Source organism: Centropristis striata, chromosome 21 (assembly GCF_030273125.1).
Source record: "Centropristis striata isolate RG_2023a ecotype Rhode Island chromosome 21, C.striata_1.0, whole genome shotgun sequence".
NCBI classification, from domain to species: domain Eukaryota; kingdom Metazoa; phylum Chordata; class Actinopteri; order Perciformes; family Serranidae; genus Centropristis; species Centropristis striata.
Genome location: NC_081537.1, coordinates 8,687,820 through 8,708,349, shown reverse-complemented (window position 1 = coordinate 8,708,349; position 20,530 = coordinate 8,687,820). Strand labels below are relative to the sequence as shown.

Here is a 20,530-nt window from a genome sequence, read left to right as displayed (position 1 = left end):
CAAAAACTCATGTCCCTGAATACAAACAGACGTGTTTCAGTTCGTGAAGTTTGAACCACGACTCTCTCCCTGAACCCATTAAAATACTAACATTTGTTCACAAAACATGCTGGTCGACTTCCTCCAGGAAGTACCGCCTTCTTGATCCGCTGATTCGCCAGTTTTAATCAATACAAAACGGCACGTCATGCCAGCTGGTTGCTTGCTGCCCCGGACAAGGCCATCCTTGAAAAGCGCTATATAAATTCAATGAATTATTATTATTATTATTATTATTATTATTATTATGATTATTATTATTATTATTATTATCCTGATCTGGCCTCTTCTCCAGAACATTCAACAAAAACCTCCTGCCTTGTTATGTCTACAAAGATAGTATATCTTACAGAGCCAAAAGGATTTTCACTGTCTCACATAGATTCTAAAAGTCTAAAAAATATGAAACAGACAATGAAATATATGTTATAACATTAACACACAAACATAATCATTGTATCAAAATCATATTGCCTGATGTAATATAAATGCATAGAGAGAGATATTACACCCAAGGTTTGACCTTTGATAGTGACCTGCGTCACTCACAGAGACAGACACCAGAGAAGCAGAAATCAAGCATACAATCATTTACCAATATAGAAAATAATCAATTATTTTAACACTACTTAAAAAAAAAAAAAAATTGGATTAAGAATGCAGGACTTTTTACTTGTAATAGATTATTTTTACACTCTTTTGTTTCTACTTTTACTTACGTAGAACTGAATAACTGCAAACATGTCACATAAAAGCAATAATATATATGGTATTGCATTCATGGCTTTTTTTCCCACTACCCTTAAAGTGGAAGTTTAGATCCTCCTCATGGTAGAAGAGTAAAATATGTGATATCACCTAAAGAGGACAAGTGTTGCCGTAGTGCTGACACCCCTTATCCTTATCTTTCAACAACACTACTAATAATTTTATGAGCTTCTCCTGATTGCTAACAGTCTTGGGAGTATAAACAATTGCAGGAAGGTGGGGCATCAGAGAAAAAAAATGGGATGTGCGTATGTCCTTTATGGATCATCCAAAGAATGGCTCATATACATAAGTGTACATCCATCAGGCCACCCAGAGCGGGCTGTGGTCCAGCAGAGGAACAAGTGTCACAGTGTTGAGAGAATTTATTTTCCAAGTCAGCATGTCAGGGACAGAAACCAAGACAGAAGTCTTCACGATAACTGAGACGGGAGAGTCGGCGGTGGAGAGCAACACGAACAAGACGAGGTGCATCTTCGAGCAGTACGTGCAGCCCTGCCTGGCTGAGCTGTTTGGAACCAGCCTGTTTGTGTTTGTGGGGTGTGCGTCGGTTATTGGAAATGTGAGCCAAGCAAGTGGAGCCATCCAGCCGGCTTTGGCACATGGACTGGCTCTGGGAGTGCTGATCATGATACTGGGGCAAATCAGGTAAAAAATATATATATTTGTATACATTGATATTGTATGTCATCACCCTGTTAAAATAATCGCCTTACTCATTTTTCAAGTTTTGCAGGAAACACAAAAAACTCCACCAAAAGTGTAACATATGACATTTATTGATCATTTCACACTGGCTATTGGCATAATAATAACACTGTGTGTAAATGATGTAACTTAAGAGAAATAAATGACTTAGGCAATTTTTTGGAACATGCCTTTGTAACTTAAGCAAGATATGGTAACACTTTATTTTGAAGGTGTCTACATAAGAGTCACACAAGCCTGTCAGAAAGATGACATGACAAGTATCATGAGCATTAATGTTACTTCAAAGTGTCATTAATGTTCATGACACATCCCATGTCATGTTTATGACATGCTCATGTCACTCTTATGAGTGTTCTTCTCTTATATATTGAATGGTGCACACTCCAAATTGGTTCTGTTAAAATAATCGCCTAACTAATTTTTTTCAAGTTTTGCAGGAAACACAAAAAACTCCACCAAAAGTGTAACATATGACATTTATTGATCATTTCACTCAAAAAGGATGTAACAAAGGATGGCTATTGGCATAGTAATAACACTGTGTGTAAATTATGTAACTTAAGAGAAATAAATGACTTAGGCCATTTTTTGAACATGCCTTTGTGACTTAAGCAAGATATGGTGACACTTTATTTTGAAGGTGTCTACACTGTAAAAAAAAAGATAAACAATAACTACTCAGTAAAATTGAGGCAACAGATTGCAGGCAATATTATTAATTAAATCTAACTACATTACAAGTTGAGTTAATAACCTAACAGGAAGTGCCTGTCAGTTAAAAACAGACTTATTCTATTGTGTTGGATTCATTCAAAATTCTCTTGATTTAGAATTACAAACACATAAAGATTATATTTAATGTGATCGAAATAAGTAGATTCTATCTCAAACATTTTTATATTAAAGTTACTGAAACAACTGCCTCAAAATCAAGGACGCATTTATATTAAATACATTTTATCAAATATATTACGGAAAATGAAATGACTACAGAATAATTTATTACAGTGTTCATAAAAGTCACACAAGCCTGTCAGAAACATGACATGACAAGTATCATGAGCATTAATGTTACTTCAAAGTGTCATTAATGTTCATGACACATCCCATGTCATGTTTATGACACGCTCATGTCACTCTTATGTAGACACCTTAGAGTAAAGTGTTACTAATATTAGTGTCAACAATAAAACACTGATAAACCAAACTGATAACTAAACAATCTCCCTCTAGCTTTTCTTTGCTGGGTTCTTATCTGATGCCTATGAATGTGGCAAATTGTCAAATAAATGATGATGTTAAAGGGGTAAAATCACATGATCTGATCAACTGAGGATGTAGGCGATTTTACTATAGGTAGCCGGCGTCATGAGGAGAAGATTTAGACAAAAAAAAAACAATTTTGACAAAAAATTACTTGGGCGATTATTTTTTAACAGTGTGATGATGTAGAGCAAAAGATAATGAAAATTGACTAATTTAAAGTGAAATTTCTGTAACATATTGTCTGTTTATGAAAATGTCTAGATATCAGCTCTTAAATTAAACTCTTATCAGCTATTTTTGTTGTTATCATTATATTTGCCCAAACAAATGAACCTTTAGTTGTACCAGAAAATGAATGAACAAGAAACTGAAGAAAAACATAATTTTTTCCATGACTTTCTGATGTTTACTTGGATTGGAGTGGGCATTAATAAGTTTCAAATAGTTATTTATGATTTTCTGCTCTATTTAATGCAACAAATTTAGTACCAATGGAAAGAATCGCATGTCAAGTCTGTTCATCTTGTTTATCACATCAGATGCAAAGGTGTTATTTTTATCAGTTTATAACACTTTGAGACTAAAGTTCATTGCGTTTATTGCAGTGGGGGACACTTTAACCCTGCGGTGTCCCTGAGCGTCTACCTGTGTGGAGGGATGGAGCTCCGCCTGCTGCTGCCGTACGTCCTGGCTCAGATGTCTGGAGGGATGATCGGTGCTGGTTTGAGCAAGGTGAGACCTGTGGAAGCCCAATCAAGCCAGGGAAATACAAAAACAATTTTTTTTTTTTTTTTTTTTTTTTATTGGTGAAATGACGTAACAAACAAGGTGACATGAGAGACAAATACACTACACCATGTGGACCACAAGTAGAGACAGTAGATATACAGCGCAAACAACAACAAAGAAAAACATAAATGATAAACGATTTGCACAGAGGCATCACAGGTGTATGTGTGTGTGCGTGTGTGTGGATGAGGGGCAGATGCTACGACATATATATATAAATATATAACATGGCTCATTTATATGTATCACACAATGAAAATAAATAGGCAAACAAAGCAAGAAGCACTAACGAGAGAAAACAAATAAACAAGAATAAATAAAATAACTAATTAAATGAATTAAAAATAATAATAATAATAACAATAATAATAATATTAAAAATAATAATAATTATATATATACCACATACATACATAAAAAAATAAAAACAAAAATAAAAAAAACAAAAATGTTAATATAAAAAATAATTCTGGGAAGTCGAAATTTGACTTAAGTCAAAAATAAAATTATTTTTTTACATAGGTCAAATCTTTGAGTTACAAGTTAAAAAATATTAGAGGATTAATACAAATTTTGACAAAGTGAAAATCATGGGATAGCCATGATTTTCACTTTGTAAATGAAAAGCACGCCAACATAATATCTCAAAAATTTTGACTTGTTTTTCAAGATTTTGACTTGAACATCACATAATCTTAACTCACATTTTTTTTTTAATAAAAGGAATACTTCACCCACAAAATGACTACTATACTGCATACTATATATGCATTATGGCCCAGTCACCCTGTGTTACTCAGAATTTATGAAGAAATTATGCTTTATTGTCAGATCTAGGCTGAAAAATATTTATTGCATCACAGAAGCTCCATTTGCAACATCGACAAGGAAAAAAAAAATTAAGATAACCATTAAACAAAACATTACAATCACTGAAGACAATATGTTTAACAGCCTCCTCCTCAGAGCGTCTTTTATTCCAACCAAACACTTAACAAGGCATTTTAAAGCACCCAAAATGTTACAGATAACTTTGATAAAGTGAAAACACACTGGGAAAGATGTTAACATACAGTGCACTGTGGCAACCTATCAATCATAAGGTAGCCTCACCATAAAACATACCCTGCTTTAAAATCTATTTTACTCTAAATGGAACCATCATTTACAAAATGAACATCATGCTGTACACTGCAAAAAAAGAAAAGTTGGGTGAACTCAAAATTTCAAGGCAACAAACTTCGATAAAATTTTAAGTTGGACAATTAAACTAAATATTTTAAGTTTTGTTGTTTTTGAGTTTGCTCAACTCTGAATTTCTCTGGCACGATTGTAACGCTGCTATGAAATGTCAGCTAATGTTGTGACCACAATTTTGAGTTAGCATTGATACGCTAACGGCTACTCTTGTAGCTGTAACAAGCAGCGCCGCTATTATCACTTAGCCGCTAGCATCAGTTGGCCGCTAGCATCAGTTAGCCGCTAGCTTTCACTAATGACCGAATTTCACAACAAAGAAATAAGAGTTAGCAGAACTATTGTCCCTTGTTGTGAATCCCAACTTAAAGATATAAGTAACAACAACTCACAAACTTGTTTTTGAGCAGACAATTGGCTTCCTTTGTTGTGCTAACTTACATTATTGCCCTAAATGTGAGTAATTTATATTTCCAAGTTTTACCAAATTAAATCACTGTTTTAGGCCAAAAAATACAAGTTGGCTTTTTTGCAGTGTATTGAAGAAGACCTAAAACGAATAATTGAGACCATAACACATCCTGAGAATATTTACTGTGATAATAAATCAAGTGAGAAGGAGGGTAATTTTCCTACTGACTTACATTAAAACAGACTTCTTTTTGTTTTGGCCCAGGAGGCCATTATTCAGGTCTCGTTGGAAACTCCTTTACTCATGTTTCACGTCACTGTCCAGTAGTTCTGTACTAATTTTAAGCCTAACAATGACCGAACACTGACTATTTTTTTGTTGGATATCATTTGTGAACCTGTTCATGAGAATATGTTGGTTTAGTTGAAAAAAAGATAAATTATAACTAAACAGTCTAATCAATTTTGTCATGAAACTGGTTGATATATGTTATACTGCTTTCAGGCAATCTACCCCTCCTCGGTGTATGATGCTTCCATTGGAGCAGCCTTTGTCCCCTCCTCTGATCTGGCTGCAACCACTCTGGCAGAAGCAGTGATGTCCATGTTCCTTACCACCGTGGTGTGCATGGGGGCTGTCAACGGCCAAACCCGCTCACCATGGGCTCCTTTCGCAATCGGCCTCACTGTGACAGCCAACATATTTGCAGGGTAGGACTGTCAGAATAAAATGAATCTCCAACATTACCATTATTCCATTTAGAACCTGGTCTCACAGGAATCCGTGAAATAGCCACGGATTTGCTTAACTCAAAATCCGTGGAATAGCCACGAAATCACTCAAATTTCCGTGAAACTGACACGGATTTCGCTACAATGCAAGTTAATGACAGTCATATCCCGTGGCTATTCCATGGATATTTCTTCCTATTGGTTTGTTCCAAGTCACGTGACTTTCAAGGTCCCGGCGGTCAGAACAAAAAAACATGGCGGACAGTTCTCTCATTTTTAGTGAAAAAATCAATATTTTGACTTAGTTTCTGCATAAAATGGATTTTGATCACATTTGTAGTGAGAAATATATGTTTTATTTTCTAAATATTCACTCAGTGAATGTACATGATCACTTTGTATGTTACAGGATATGACTGTCATTAACTTGCATTGTAGCAAAATCCGTGTCAGTTTCACGGAAATTTGAGTGATTCCGTGGCTATTCCACGGATTTTGGGTTAAGCAAATCCGTGGCTATTTCACGGATTCCTGTGAGACCATGTTGTCCATTTATGTGCAGCATTTTCAAAAATGAGCAGGTTTTTGAATATAGAAACTGCTCCCCAGACTGCTAAACCCTTAGATTACAGAGATTGTGACCAAAGTGTCCTGGCCACAGCCCTACTGCACACAGGTATTTATTATTATAGTTATCAGATGGATGCCAAGGTTAATTATTGGTCATGGTTATGACCTTGATAGAGTAGTTTAGTGTTTAATCTATCTATAGATATCTGGGGACAATTTTTTACACAACATTCATGTTTTGAATTAGCATTTTAATCGGTTTAAAAATGTGTATGTGGCATGTGCTGGCTGTTGTTTCAGAGGGATAGTGTCTGGAGCCTGTATGAACCCTGCCCGAGCGTTCGGACCTGCAGTGGCTGCCAACAGATGGAACCATCACTGGGTCTACTGGGTCGGACCCACTTGTGGTGCACTGCTCACTGTCAGCTTCATCAGGTATGGAAAAATCCAGAACACAATGGTAGTTTTCTGTAGTTACTATTTAAGCATGGACTCTGTTTGAAAAGGGAAGCCACCATAGAAGTACCTTAAAACTGTAGTCCTTCTAATGGCCAGCAGGGGGCGACTATACTGGCTGAAAAAAGGATGATTGTATAGAAGTATATGAGAAAATAACCCTACTTTTCACTTGATTTACTATCTCAGTAAACATTTCCCTAAAGAGTTTATGGTCTTAATCTTTAGTTTCATGTGTTTCTTAATCCAGCATGATGTTCATTTTGTGAATTATGGTCCCATTTAGAGTGAGGTGGCTACTTTTGTGATTGACAAGTTTTTGGAAGTTTATGGAAGTTAGGAGCCAGGTGCAGCAGGTTGCTAGTACGAGTGGGTTTACATTGTGTCGTCAGATTCTCCATCAGATCATTTCTGGTTCCAAAACACTAAGATGGTAACTGCAAAAATGCAAAGCTCAAGGCTTCAAAAAGGCTGTCCAAAAAACAATAGGTGCAACCACAGACTGTATATAAATAATGGACGCAGTCACCGTGATGTCACCCATTGGTTTGTGGACTGCCCGTTGGAAGCATCGAGGTCAGCATTACACTCATTGCAATTTTTTTTCATGTTAGCATTAACTGTAACATTAACTGGGATGTTAATTTTGGCTAGCAAAAAACAAAAGCAAAATGTACGTTACTTACCTGAAAAATGAACAGCAACTCCTTGGAGTGTCTGTTAGTCCAACCAAACGCTGAACAAGACATTTTAAAATGAACAAAATGTTCAAATAAACTGTCATTAAGTGAAAATACACTGTGAAAGGGTCAAAGTTATGGGACCAAACTGATAAAGTCCTTTTTATTTTTATAAACTTTATTGACACGTTGCCGTGGATACGCATTGTTCTGCTTCTCTCCTGATGACGGCTCGCCTTGTTAGCGACCTGTCAATCAAAGGTAGCCACGCCCCAAATCATATGATTCTTTATCTTCTATTTTCTTCTAAATGGGGCCATTATTAACACTTTTAAAATCAAATTGTACCGAAGAAGATTCTTTACTAGTGATAGAGACCATAGTGTTGTCCTAAAAACATTTCTGAGGTAATAAATCAAGTGAGAAGTTTTCTCATTTTGTATTGAGTTGATGGACCGAAATGTCTCTGCAACCTTCGTCAGCGCCCCCTGGTGGAACTTTTGGTAGAATGCAGCTTAAGGCACGATGTGGACACAGAAGTAACCTGATTGGTTGAATTGAACAAAAAAGGGCGTGGCCAAGTGATCAAAATGTCTTCAGAGATAATACTGAAGCTTCTTTTCAATTTATAAGCCACACGTGAAGATGAAAGGTCAGCAGATGCAGGCGACTATCTTATGTAGATAGGCTTGTATCTTTTGTAGATAGACAGGTGTGTAGATACAGGGCTGGATTCAACCTGACATTAAATTGCCAAACTGATGTTCATAAGTAGTTTATAACAGTAGCACCCTCCCTCCTCCTTTTCCACTGGACTTCACTCCAACCTTACACAGAGCCAAGATACTTGTTCCTGTAGCTCCACCCAGCGAGCTTTAGCTTTATTACAGTCTGACCTTTCACCTACCTGCCTGTTTAAGCTCAGTCAAGCTATAACTTTTTTATCAAATATGCTTTTTTTTTTTTTTTAAACAATATGTTTATTGATTTTCACAGCACACAGTGAAAAACAAACAAACACAAAGAACAATCAAACAAATAAAATAGAATATATAAAAATAAAATAAAATAAAAAGAACCCACACTGGGCTATACTACACTACAACTCGGCTCACAGACACAGAGAAAAAAAAGAAAAGAAAAAAAATACATATCGACAGATGATTCAGAAATTATATAGATACAAAAATAAATGACAGTTAAGCACATTCCAGCACATGTTCCAGTCCTACGTAAATCCTCGTGTAAATATGGTTGAAATATTCATACCAATGTATAACATAAAAGGGTCCCATATTCTATGAAAGGTGTCATCAAATATGCTTTTTAAGCATGAAGGGATTATGAGACAATGGGCCCCTGTGCATAGATGTATGAAAGACCCCCGCACTTTAAGTGGTACAAAACTATTGTGTTATTTTTTGGATCTTTTGTTGTATTTTGTTTCTCTTTCTTGTTGTTTTATGTCCTTTTGTGGGCATTTTAGATCTCTTTGAAGAAGTTCTCCTTCTTTTTGGAGTCATTTTGCATCTTCCATGTGTATCTCTTTGAAGTCATTTCATATTGTTGTTTTTTTGGTTGATTTGTGTCTGTTTGTGGTTGTTTTTGTCTTTTTGTAGTCTATTTTTTTCCTTTTGAGATCATTTTGTGCATTTCGAGTCTCTGGGGAGTCATATTACATCTTTCTGTGGCTGTGTTTCATAATTTTGTATCTCTTTGTGTTTCATGTTTGATTTGTGTTGTATTGTCTTTGTGGTTGTTTTCCCTGTCTTCGGGGTAATTTAGCATCTTTAGCATCTTTGTGTCTTTGTAGCCTTTTTTCATCTTTTCTTCGTTGTTTGTGTCATTTGTTCTTCCTTGTGTCTCCTGTGGTCGTTTTGCATCTCTTTATAGCAATTTTGGGTCCTTTTGTGGGCATTTTGAGTCTTTTTAGAGTATGTTTGTCTTGTATTGTGTGTCTTTGTGATTGTTTTCCTTCTCTTTGGAGTCATTTAGCAACTTTTTTGACAGCATTAGGAGCAGCATTTTGCACCTTTTTGTGCATAATGTTGAGTAATTTGGCATATTGTGTGTATTGTTTCGTGTCATTTTTGTTTCTTTATGTCTTTCGTGGTTGTTTTTCATCTCTCTATGGTCATTTTGTAGACATTTTGAGTCCCCTAAGAGTATTTAGTTTTATGCTTTTGCAGTTTCTTTCTGTCAATGTGTCTCTTTGTGTCTTTGTGTCTTTTTGTCAGCATTGTGAGTGTTTCGGAGTTGTTTTACATCTTGCTGTAGTTGATTTGCATCTTTTTAGTGATTTTGCAGTTTGTAGCTGTTTTGCGTGTCTTTTTCAAGACATTTAGGAGCTGATAACTGAGTGAATAGTGGCTGTTCAGTAATCTGTGCATGTTCTTAACATGACAGGAAATCATACATAACCCGTAATGATGACTTCAATAATTAATATAACACTTTTTTGCAGGTTGCTGTTGGGTGACCAGAAGACTCGAGTTGTGCTGAAGTGAATGTGTAATTTATTAAAGAAGAGAGTGGACACCTAACTGACCTGATGACAATCTTTCCATTCGTATTTTTATACACAACTTAACAATTAGACTGTAACATTTAAATCTTTCTATAAAATGTGTGAAAATATATTTGTCCTTGGCTCCTGAATGACCTGAATGTTTGTATTGCAACAATCAATAAAGTGTTTGATGATATGATAGTGATCTGATAGCTACTCTTACTCGAACTTTCCATGCTGGATGACAGCTGGACAAGCTGCCAAGACATTTGATCATAAATTCCATACATAGAATAACAAATGATCACACTTTCTGTTATCTATTAACAGTCTTTAGTTTTTTTTTTCTCATTGTTTGGGTTAAAGTCCTCAATGGAAAACGCTTTGATAACTTTATTACTTAAAAGATGGTGCAAGGACAGGGCAAATAGGGTGTAATATACAATAAAGCTAGATTAGAATCATAAAGTGGTGCCCTCAGATCAACCGATACAAAGCAGTCCAGTAAAATCAAAGGCTTTCTAAAAACTTATAGAATACAAAATTAAACATATGCATCATAAGAAATGGGTGATAGAGTTATAATAATAATGATGAAGATGAATCATCACCAGTGTGCACACATGAAAATGTATCCATCCACTTATTATGCAGGTGGAGGGCTGCAGAAATCACACATAGAAACTACACAGGATAGTTTGTTTCATTATGAAAAAGACATAAAATAATGTCTAATTAAACTGCAATATATATGTGTGCATATAAATGAAAAGGCACAAAGTTCAATACAGATAGGTGAACCATTATAAGACAAACCATAAAGAAATAAAGTGTTAGGCCACTACTACACTATTCTTACAAAAAAAGTATTCAGATACTTTACATGTGGAAAAAGTAGCATTGCCATAAAGTACCCCTGCATTCAAAAGCATGCTAGAATAAAAGCATAAAGTCTGCTTTTGTGTTAAAAGAATAATGTCATATCATGCTGAAAACTTAATATGTTTTAAAAACATTTCAGTCTAAAGACATGATTACCTTTAAATTTGCTGCACTAGAATTATAAAACTTTATTTTGAGAGTCATCAAAAGAAGCTGACTGCATTGAAAATATAATATTTTTATTGCACTGGCAGATTTTTTTCGAAAAAGAAAACAGAAACTACGTCTGTCAGGAAAGACTTGATTAGATGGACGTATCACAAACAGAAATACTCAAATAAAGTGAATGCACCTTGCTGTCTAACAGGCTGATAACTAATGACTGCAGTCAAGTATAATAACCTAAATACATGTCAAATTATTCAGTGACTCCTCATGCTCTGTATATAAGAATCTGTATTATTTCTTACAGTTTAAACAGACATTCCCTTTAAATTGTTACCAGTCTTTACGTCCTCCTACATTTAGTAAAAAGTCAAGGTACCCGTAGCACAGTGCCAAATTGCTACAATACAAGTAAACGTCCTGCATTTAAAATGTTTCTTAAATGTAAGAACTCAAGTGTTATTGTTAGAAAGTATTTAAAGTATCAAAAGTAATCCACTAGACTACTAGACACTACTTTTTGGGGGTCACAAGCCAAAGAGGCTGGGAACCACTGGAGAGGATTTCTTCAAATTTGGTAAAAACATAATTTGGACTCAAGGATGAACTGAATCAATGATTGAAGTCAAAGGTCAAGTACACTGTGACTTCATGCCCTTCCCATTCCCATGAAAATGATATCGCAGGAATGCCTTGAGGGAATATCTTCGAAATTACAAGTACAAACATCCATTTGGACTCAAGGATGAACCGATTAGTTCACCTCATATCTCCTGAGTTTTGGCCATGTCAAGTATTCATACAATAATTGTGATGAAATTTCACACAAATGCCTAAAATGATAAAATAATGAAATTACATTTATATTCAAAAGATCAAAGGTCAACTTCACCGTGACATCATAATGTTCTGCAAAACACTTTGCAAAGGCATACAACCATGAGCAGAAATTGTAGTTTGATTATAAAGCATGTCTGGGTGCTGTTTAAATAACGTGAATGTAACAAAACAAAATGCACACATCTTGTAGGAAAAAAATGCAACTTTAAATGAGCCATCAGGACTTCTGTAAAGTTGTGATGTCACAAATATACTTTGAAAAGGTAAAAAGTGCCGCTACTGTGCAGTTACAGTCATTCCCCGGCTGCAATGATGGTGCAGAGACACAGAGGCTCAGATGCAGAAGACCAAGAGGAACTGACCAATCACAGCAAACTGGGATTTTTTAAGGAAGGGAGGTCTTAAAGGAACACTCCACCGTTTTTTCATATTAAAACATGTTATTCGGGTAAGTAAGACGAGTTGATACAGACCTCTTGCGTCTCAATGCGTGCACTCAATCGCCCTGGCACGCGGAGCTACTTGGCTAGCACTAAGCTTAGCCCAGTTCATTCATTACGGTCCAAACAGATGGACAGTTAGAAGCGACCAAACTCCTCCACGTTTTCCCTATTTAAATACAGCTACACGAGTAGTTAAGCGACCAAGTATGGCGACACAAAATAAAACGTGGCGCTTTTCGAAGCGGATAAAAAGGATAACTATAATGTATGGCGGAATAGCACTTGGGAGCACTTCGATTTGGCGCAGTAATATCATCACTTCCGCTCCCTCTCACTTCCGTCAGGAGTGGTGATATTACTGCACCGACTCGAAGTGCTCCCAAGTGCTATTCCGCCATACATTATAGTTATCCTTTTTATCCGCTTCGAAAAGCGCCAAAAAATCATGTTCTAGTAGAAACCCAGTATAAATAAACATGAAAATTAAATAGCATAATAGGTACCCTTTAATCTTTAATAATTTATTTTATTCATACTTTTTTTAATACAAAATCTCTATCTGCAAAGTAACTTGTAATTATAGGTAGTGGAGTGAAACTTACAACATTTTCCTCTGTAGTACAGAACATAAAGTAGCATAAAATGAAAATATGCAAGTATCTCAAAAGTAATGTAAAATGTTCTTAGTTACTTGAGTATGTGAAGAACGTAGAAATGTAGAAGAATGAAATAGAAGTTAAGAACATAGGGTGCCCAAAAGCACAAACCCATAAGGACTGGTGTAAAGTATATGGTCCATCCGTCTTATCTATATAGGCTATTTTCAAATGATGATGATGAACTGGGTAGTGACATGAGGTACACCTCAACCAGCTCGTGTCTTGTTTTGAACCTTATCACCTCTTGTGAAGGGTCACTCTGAGGACTTCTGAATCACCTTACCTGACTCCAGCTGAATGTCCCTTTCCTTTGATGTTTTAACGACCAGTGATGCAATATCACTTCGGTGCAGAGATGAATATAAAAGAGCCCAGCTCCTTGCAGTACACTTGACTTGGTGTGCAGTCTGGGTCAGGTGCATGTGCCGGAGGTATCCATCAGAACCTTCCTCGGAGCAGAAGTCTCGTCAATCAAGCAGCAATGGGAGTTGAGAAAATGGAAATGGAAGACACAGACTCTACTCTGATGGAGCAGGGCAAGAAGCCAACTGCACCCAAACCACCCAACAAATACGAGACTCTGTTCCAGCCCTGCCTGGCCGAGATAATTGGGACCATGTTCTTCGTTTTCATCGGCTGTGTGTCTGTGATCGAGAACGTGCCGGCGGCTGGGCGGCTGCAGCCGGCCCTGGTGCATGGACTGGCTGTGGCGATCATGGTGGCGGTCATGGATAACATCAGGTAAATGAGACCGAATGGAGTGGTGAATTTGGAGAATGATATATTTTATGGTTTAAATAAAGAACACATTTTCTATGTGATCTTCTCATTGCTGCTTCTCTTCCTCTAGTGGCTCTCATTTCAACCCCCCTTTCACTATTGCTATCTACCTGTGTGGAGGCATGGAGCTGATGATGGTGGGACCCTACCTGGTCAGCCAGCTGATTGGAGGAGTGCTGGGAGCTGGAATGGCCAAGGTCAGTCAAAGAAGTTTATGGGATACACGTTTATGCACTTTAAACCCAATGAATAAAATCTTTAAAAATGCTTTTCCAAACACAGTCTGGCAAGTTTTAGAAGTGCTCTTAACCCCCACTAGAAGGAAATAACTTTTATTTAACCTTTTTTTTTTTTTTTTTTTTTTTTTTTTTACTTTGTATTTTATACAAATTTACATATTTTAATTTCTGTCTTTGTTTTTTTTTTTCCCCGAACGTATATATGTCTGGGTATATTAATATATATAAGTACAATCTTGTTTCTTGAGTAACCCCCTTTATCTGTTTTTTTCATACTGAGATATATTATTTAATATAATTTACATTAACACTTATATGTGATTCAGTGGCGGTTCTACACAGGGGCCTCCAGGGGCCTCTGCCCCTGTGAAGAAGCCCTTGGCCCCTGCTGTGGCCCCTGTGTCAAATTAATAATAAAATGATCAATTTATAATGATGAACTACGGAACAATTCTCACCTTTTTTTTGTTCAAACAATATCTCATTGTGCACAAAAGGAACCCAGAATGTGAACATTGTATAATAGTTTAATTGTGCAATTAAAGCTTGTGTATATATAAAAAAAGATCATTCTCACTATACTGCACTTTCAAAATAAAAAAAAGTAATTGTGCACAAAAATGAGAAATGTCATTGTCGTGCAAAAATAATTATTATTGGTAAGTCTCATTGTTTCAATCAGTGTATTTGTATCTTCCAAATATACTTAAATGAGATTTTTAAATGAGCTAAAATAAAGGTTTTGGATGCTTAAATATAATGTTTGCCGTTTTTTAATGGGCCCCTCTGATCAAACACTGGCTCCTGCTTGGCCCCCACAGTAAAACTGGTCTAGAACCGCCACTGATGTGATTGTGTACGTGTAAATGTGTATCGTGGATGTGTGACTGTTATGTTTTATGTTCAAAATGAGAAAATTAATCCAATCCAATCAATCTAATCCCCTTTATTTGTATAGCACATTTAAACAACACAAACGTCTCCAAAGTGCTGTACATAAAATCAACAATAAAACAAACAATTCCATATGCCAATCAGCAATAAATAATTAGTGTATAAATCTAAAATGATGCCATAAATAAAACAATACAATCAAACAGATAAACAGAGTAAAATAAAATAAAAGACGCAGTTAAAAGTAGTAAAAGAAATAAAAGAAATAAAAGACACAGAGGACCACAAAACTCACGCAGCGTTAAAAAGCCAAGGAATAAAAATGGGTCTTGAGACGAGACTTAAAACACTCCACTGTGGGGACTGTTCGGACATGGAGGGGGAGGGCGTTCCAGAGTCTGGGGCCCACCCCTTGTTTTAACCCATTGAAGCCTGGAAAGCGTTTACGTCGTTTTGTAGCATTTGTATCAGCTCTCAAATACTTTTTGAATTTAATTTCTATCTGCTACAGAGGCTGAAAAATCTATTATTTAGTAGAAGCGTTGACACTTCTGTTGAATTTCCAGAAAAACTTCAGGTTTTAGGGGCTTATTTTAAAATCGCCCAGAGGTTTTACAGGAAGTTTTAGGCGTCAATGGGTTAAGTCTCGCTCAAACTAATAAATTAATAAAGAGAGTTGAAAAAAAAATGCTTTTCCATAGATGATGGTCCCTGCAGACCGCTACATGAACGCCACAGGAGCAGCGTTTGATATCCTCAAGTCAGAGAGTCAGCTGTCCGGAGCCATCTTCGGGGAGGTGGCCATGACCTGCCTGATCACCATGGTGGTGCTGCTGGTGGCCGTCAACAGCAAGACTAAAACCCCGTTGGCTCCGTTCCTGGTGGGCTGCACCGTCATCATCAACGTGCTGGCAGGGTGAGATAAGAGGGCGATGACCATCATGTGCTAACAGTTTATTGTGACTGTAATAAAGTTAATTATTTGCAGTGGACTGGATTTGAAAGTCAGCAGTTTCACTTGTGTGGTCCAGATTAACAACTGTCTTTTAATTGAAAGTTTAAAAAAAAAAGTTAATTTGGGGAAAAAGTAATTTTCCCAAATTGAAAATTGAAATAGATAAATTAAGATAAAATGGTGGTGAGAGAGCAGCTAAAGGCAAAAAGTACATAATTTATACATCATCGTCCATCTTTAAAAATAAAATAATATATATATATTTTTTAATTTATTATTGTTTTATTTGAAAGGCAGTAGTTACCTTTATTTGTCTAATTTAACTTTATTTAATCATACACACCTTTATTTTATTTGTACATTTCCAACCCTACACAATAAATTTTAAATAAAATGAATTAGAAAATAAAATGATTTAAAACTTATGATTTGAAAATCATGATTTAATTACAAAATAATTATTTCAAACTCAAATAACACATTTTTTAATCTACACTTATAGGAAACAGAATGAATAGCTTTCAAACCTTATTATTATTATTATTATTATTATTATTGTTATTATTTACCTCATTTTTAATGTTAAAATTATTTCCATGTCTTTATAGTGCAATACTGCAATAGTGCAAGCCTTATTTTTATTTCTTAATATTTCTCACCTTAACACCAGAATATTTCAAATGGTGTAACAATGAAATTAAAAGCTTTATTTAAAAATATTATTTTAAATAATCACAATATTTTGAATTAGGCTTTGAGAATGTTGCTTTATATAACTTAGACAAAGAAAACAAAAGAAAAATGAAATAGTTATCATATATAATTTTAACATGCAAATCAATGAAGCAACACATTTTTTCACTTTTTAATTAATATAAATTTTATTTGTATTATTATTTATTATTTTTTTTTATTATTATTATTTCTGACCTTACCAGAAATTTTTGAATACTATTACCATGAAAATATTTTATCAATGGCCACATTATTATGAATTATATGGGGACACTTTAACATTACATAATGTTTTCTGCAAAAAAAAAAGTATAATAAATTAAATAATTAAATTTCTTTTTTGCAGGGGTGACGTATCAGGGACATGTCTGAACCCTGCCAGAGCCTTTGGTCCAGCTGTGATGACCAACTACTGGGTCTACCACTGGGTGTACTGGGTGGGCCCCATCGGGGGAGGCCTGGTGGCAGCAGCTCTGCTCAGGTGAGAGATATGATTGAATACATTTATGAATAAATAAATAATATGTCATGACTCACAAAGCCTCTTTTCTCTTTCAGGCTTGTTCTGGGTGATGAAAAGTTACGAGTCGTTATGAAATCATAACAGCTTCTATTGTGTATTTATTGCCATGCAGAGGACAATAAACCTGTACACACTGTTTCAGTAGATACTCGTGTCATTATGACTTTGATACTGTACTTTTTTTTCTTCCATGTCAAACTGTGTGGATTTTCAGTATGAAATAAAGAATATAACATGTAGATGCTCCTTTTATTTATGCATTTTAGGCTTTAGACAACACATTTCATGAGACATAAAACACACAGTAGTCTCAGGTTTGGGCGGTATGCAGTTTATTCTAGAATATTTCCAGTTACATGATCGCCTGTGGCAAACTGCGCACTGCAGCCTGTTTAGCGGTATCTCTCGGCAAGAGCCAAGGCCAAGGCACAAAGGAACTTATCCAAGGACACGTGGGCCTCAGGGGTGAACTCCTTCGGGTACATGGTGGCGATCACAACGAGCATGCAGTGAGACAGGATCTGCAGATGACACAGGAAATCATTGTAATATGTTCAAAATTATATCCGTACTTTCAATTTCCTCCCGTCTAGATTACAGCAGAAATGCCAACATGCTCCAAGTGCAACTATAAAACTTGTGAATCAGCTTTGAAAAGAAATATGCCTCCTTTGTTTATCAGATTTAACAGAATTTTACATTTTATTGCTGCGTAAATGCGTAATGTATGCGTAAATAAAGCTCAACCCGTGCGTAAAATTACGCGCAAGTCATCCTAACCTGGGTATAATGTGAAAAAAAACTAATAGAACATAATCTCCGCATAACATAGTGTTTGTGCTGTTTATGAGGGCTGTGTCACCTTGAAGTTGGCCGGGTCCACCCTCAGCTGGAAGGCGTGCTTCTCGCTGAGGTCCAGCAGACCGGCGGTCAGATTGTCGATCTGGGCAACACCCAGAGCGACTCCATTCATCACTCTCTTGCCATGGGCTTTCACGGGACCAGAGCCCAGAGACAGATCGTTCCAGTGGGAGAAGTAGGTCTTGGTCTGCGGGTAGACGGTGAGCATCCTGAGGACGTGGGGAGGACGTTTAGTGCGTAAAATAAACCAGTGAGCTCTCCAAAGTATACCTAACATTGTTACATGAGTGTTTATCACGCTCCAGTGGCGCAATCGGTTAGCGCGCGGTACTTATAAGACAGTATTCAGCCGAGACATGCCGAGGTTGTGAGTTCGAGCCTCACCTGGAGCATCGCTTTAATGAAGTGGAGGATAATACCACGCTGTTGATTTCTGATTGACCTCTACTGTAATCTATTTCAGGGAGCTTCTCTGTCTCTAATGAGATACTCCTGAAATAAGGGCTATTTGTTTCCAGCTCCTTACAATTTTGCATTTTAACTGTTTTAAGGTTAACATTGATTTACTTTTTTGTGCTCAAAAAGCAGCCTGGCTAACTAGAAGGGCCCAAACAGTTTTAGATTTCTTCTAATGTTTGCAAATAAAAAAAAGTAAAAAACTGAATTAATTTACATTTTTAATCCACACCTATCAGAAACAGAGAATTCGCTTTCAAATGTAAATACAAACAACAATATCAACTAGTTATGATAAAAAAATAAAAAAAAGTTAAAGTTGCAAGTTAATTTTAAAAAATATCTTTAAAAAGATATATATATATATATATATATATATATATACATATATATATATATATATATATATATATACATATATATATATATATATATATACATATATATATATATACATATATATATATATATATATATATATATATATATATATATATATATATATATAGTTTAACTTCAGATAATTTCTTCTATCTCTTCTATCTCTGGTAAACGATTTTTTTAACTTTAGCTTCAAAATACCTTAATCCGCACCTGCAATTTACGCACCAGATTACGTTAACGTTTCAATAAAACGGAACAAACTCTCATATAAGTATAGCCCAGTGAGACAATGTGGCAGGTTGGAGGTATTACACCTTTAGTCAATAAAACAAATAGCTAATCGGCTGCAAAAAAAAGCCGCTCACCTGCCCAGAGCATCGGCTCCAATAACATCAGCAGACTTGGAGATGACCCCCCACAGGGCCTTCACAGCGGCCTTGTCCTTTGCGCTCAGACTCATTTTGGCTCGGTTATCTTGCTGTCTTCACCAAAGACGGATGATCTCTGGTCGCATTGGACCCGTCCTTAAATACCTCTTGTGTTCAAAGTCACACCCACGAGGACCGACGCCAAGTGGCCCACCGGACCCTCCCGCCTGATAGAAACTTCTGTGGACACATGCCAGGCCAAAAGGTGGTATCAGCTGGTCGCAGTTGGCACAAGTGATGTCACAAGTGAGTGTGCACGTGCGGTCGTTGGGTTTGTGAGTATTGGAGGATGACGTGAGGCTTTCTTAAAGAGCGGGAGGTCATCTGAGGTCATCATCTGCGGTAAGTCAAGTAAAAGTCCTGAATCTTACTTAAGTAAAAGTTTTAGTAAAAAAAAGTAAAAGTACTCATTATGCAGATTGGTTCATTTCACTATAATATGTAGATCAGGGATGGGCAACTGGAGGCCCGGGGGCTTCATACGGCCCTCACCATCACTTGAAGTGGCCCTCAGTACAACTACATGCATTTTAGCATGAAATCTTAAAAGTGCAGTGTAAAAATGCACAAAATTACTTCTTGCAATTAATGTTGGTCTGCTGTTCTTGCACTAAAAAAAAGAAATCACAATAAGTGGTTATTTTTTATTTGCTTCAAACCTTTTGTATTCCTATTTATACTGTTATACATGCATTTGAACATGAAATATGTTAAGTTACTGCACTTTAAACATATTCAAAATTGCAGTTTCATCATAATTGGATAAGTGCACGGTCCGATATGTGGCCCTGTGGTAGTGTCGATAAAAAATAGTGGCCCCCTCCAGCATTTAATTCGCCCATCCCTGATGTAGATATTATATTATAGAATGGTGCTCATTTTAATGACTGTATAGTGCTACTAGTGGGCGGTGTAAAAACTATAATACTATAGTAAACATATGTGCAGTGATGAAAAAAATGATTAGACCACCCTTGTTTTCTTCATTTTAATGCCTAGTACAAATAAAGGTACATTTTTTTTTGAGAAATATAATGATAAAAACAAAAGTAGCTCATAAGAGTTTAATTTAAGAGCTGATATCTAGACATTTTCCATGGTTTTCTTGATGACTTTGTTTAGAAAACCGTGGAAAATGGCTAGATATCAGCTCTTAAA

General features: G+C 36.0%; 3 protein-coding genes and 1 non-coding gene across 4 annotated transcripts; 3 read left to right on the top strand and 1 right to left on the bottom strand.

Annotated features, from left to right (window-relative positions):
* Positions 1-1,063: 1,063 nt before the first annotated feature.
* LOC131959225 (aquaporin-8-like) lies at positions 1,064-10,240 on the top strand. Its single transcript, XM_059324358.1, has 5 exons — positions 1,064-1,455; positions 3,390-3,516; positions 5,687-5,892; positions 6,784-6,918; positions 10,084-10,240. Exons 1-5 carry the CDS (start codon positions 1,190-1,192, stop codon positions 10,124-10,126), a joined length of 777 nt encoding a protein of 258 aa, XP_059180341.1. The 5' UTR covers positions 1,064-1,189; the 3' UTR covers positions 10,127-10,240.
* Positions 10,241-13,598: 3,358 nt separating this feature from the next.
* LOC131959233 (aquaporin-8-like) lies at positions 13,599-17,438 on the top strand. Its single transcript, XM_059324365.1, has 5 exons — positions 13,599-13,858; positions 13,968-14,094; positions 15,732-15,946; positions 17,067-17,201; positions 17,279-17,438. The coding sequence occupies exons 1-5, from the start codon at positions 13,599-13,601 to the stop codon at positions 17,322-17,324; spliced, it is 783 nt and encodes a 260-aa protein (XP_059180348.1). The 3' UTR covers positions 17,325-17,438.
* Positions 17,439-17,558: 120 nt separating this feature from the next.
* Positions 17,559-19,468, bottom strand: hbae5 (hemoglobin, alpha embryonic 5). The gene is made up of 3 exons (XM_059324361.1): positions 19,310-19,468; positions 18,106-18,313; positions 17,559-17,764 (listed from the first exon to the last, which is right to left on the bottom strand). Exons 1-3 carry the CDS (start codon positions 19,402-19,404, stop codon positions 17,636-17,638), a joined length of 432 nt encoding a protein of 143 aa, XP_059180344.1. The 5' UTR covers positions 19,405-19,468; the 3' UTR covers positions 17,559-17,635.
* Positions 18,403-18,496, top strand: trnai-uau (transfer RNA isoleucine (anticodon UAU)). The gene is made up of 2 exons: positions 18,403-18,440; positions 18,461-18,496. It is a non-coding gene; the product is annotated as a tRNA-Ile (tRNA).
* Positions 19,469-20,530: the final 1,062 nt, after the last annotated feature.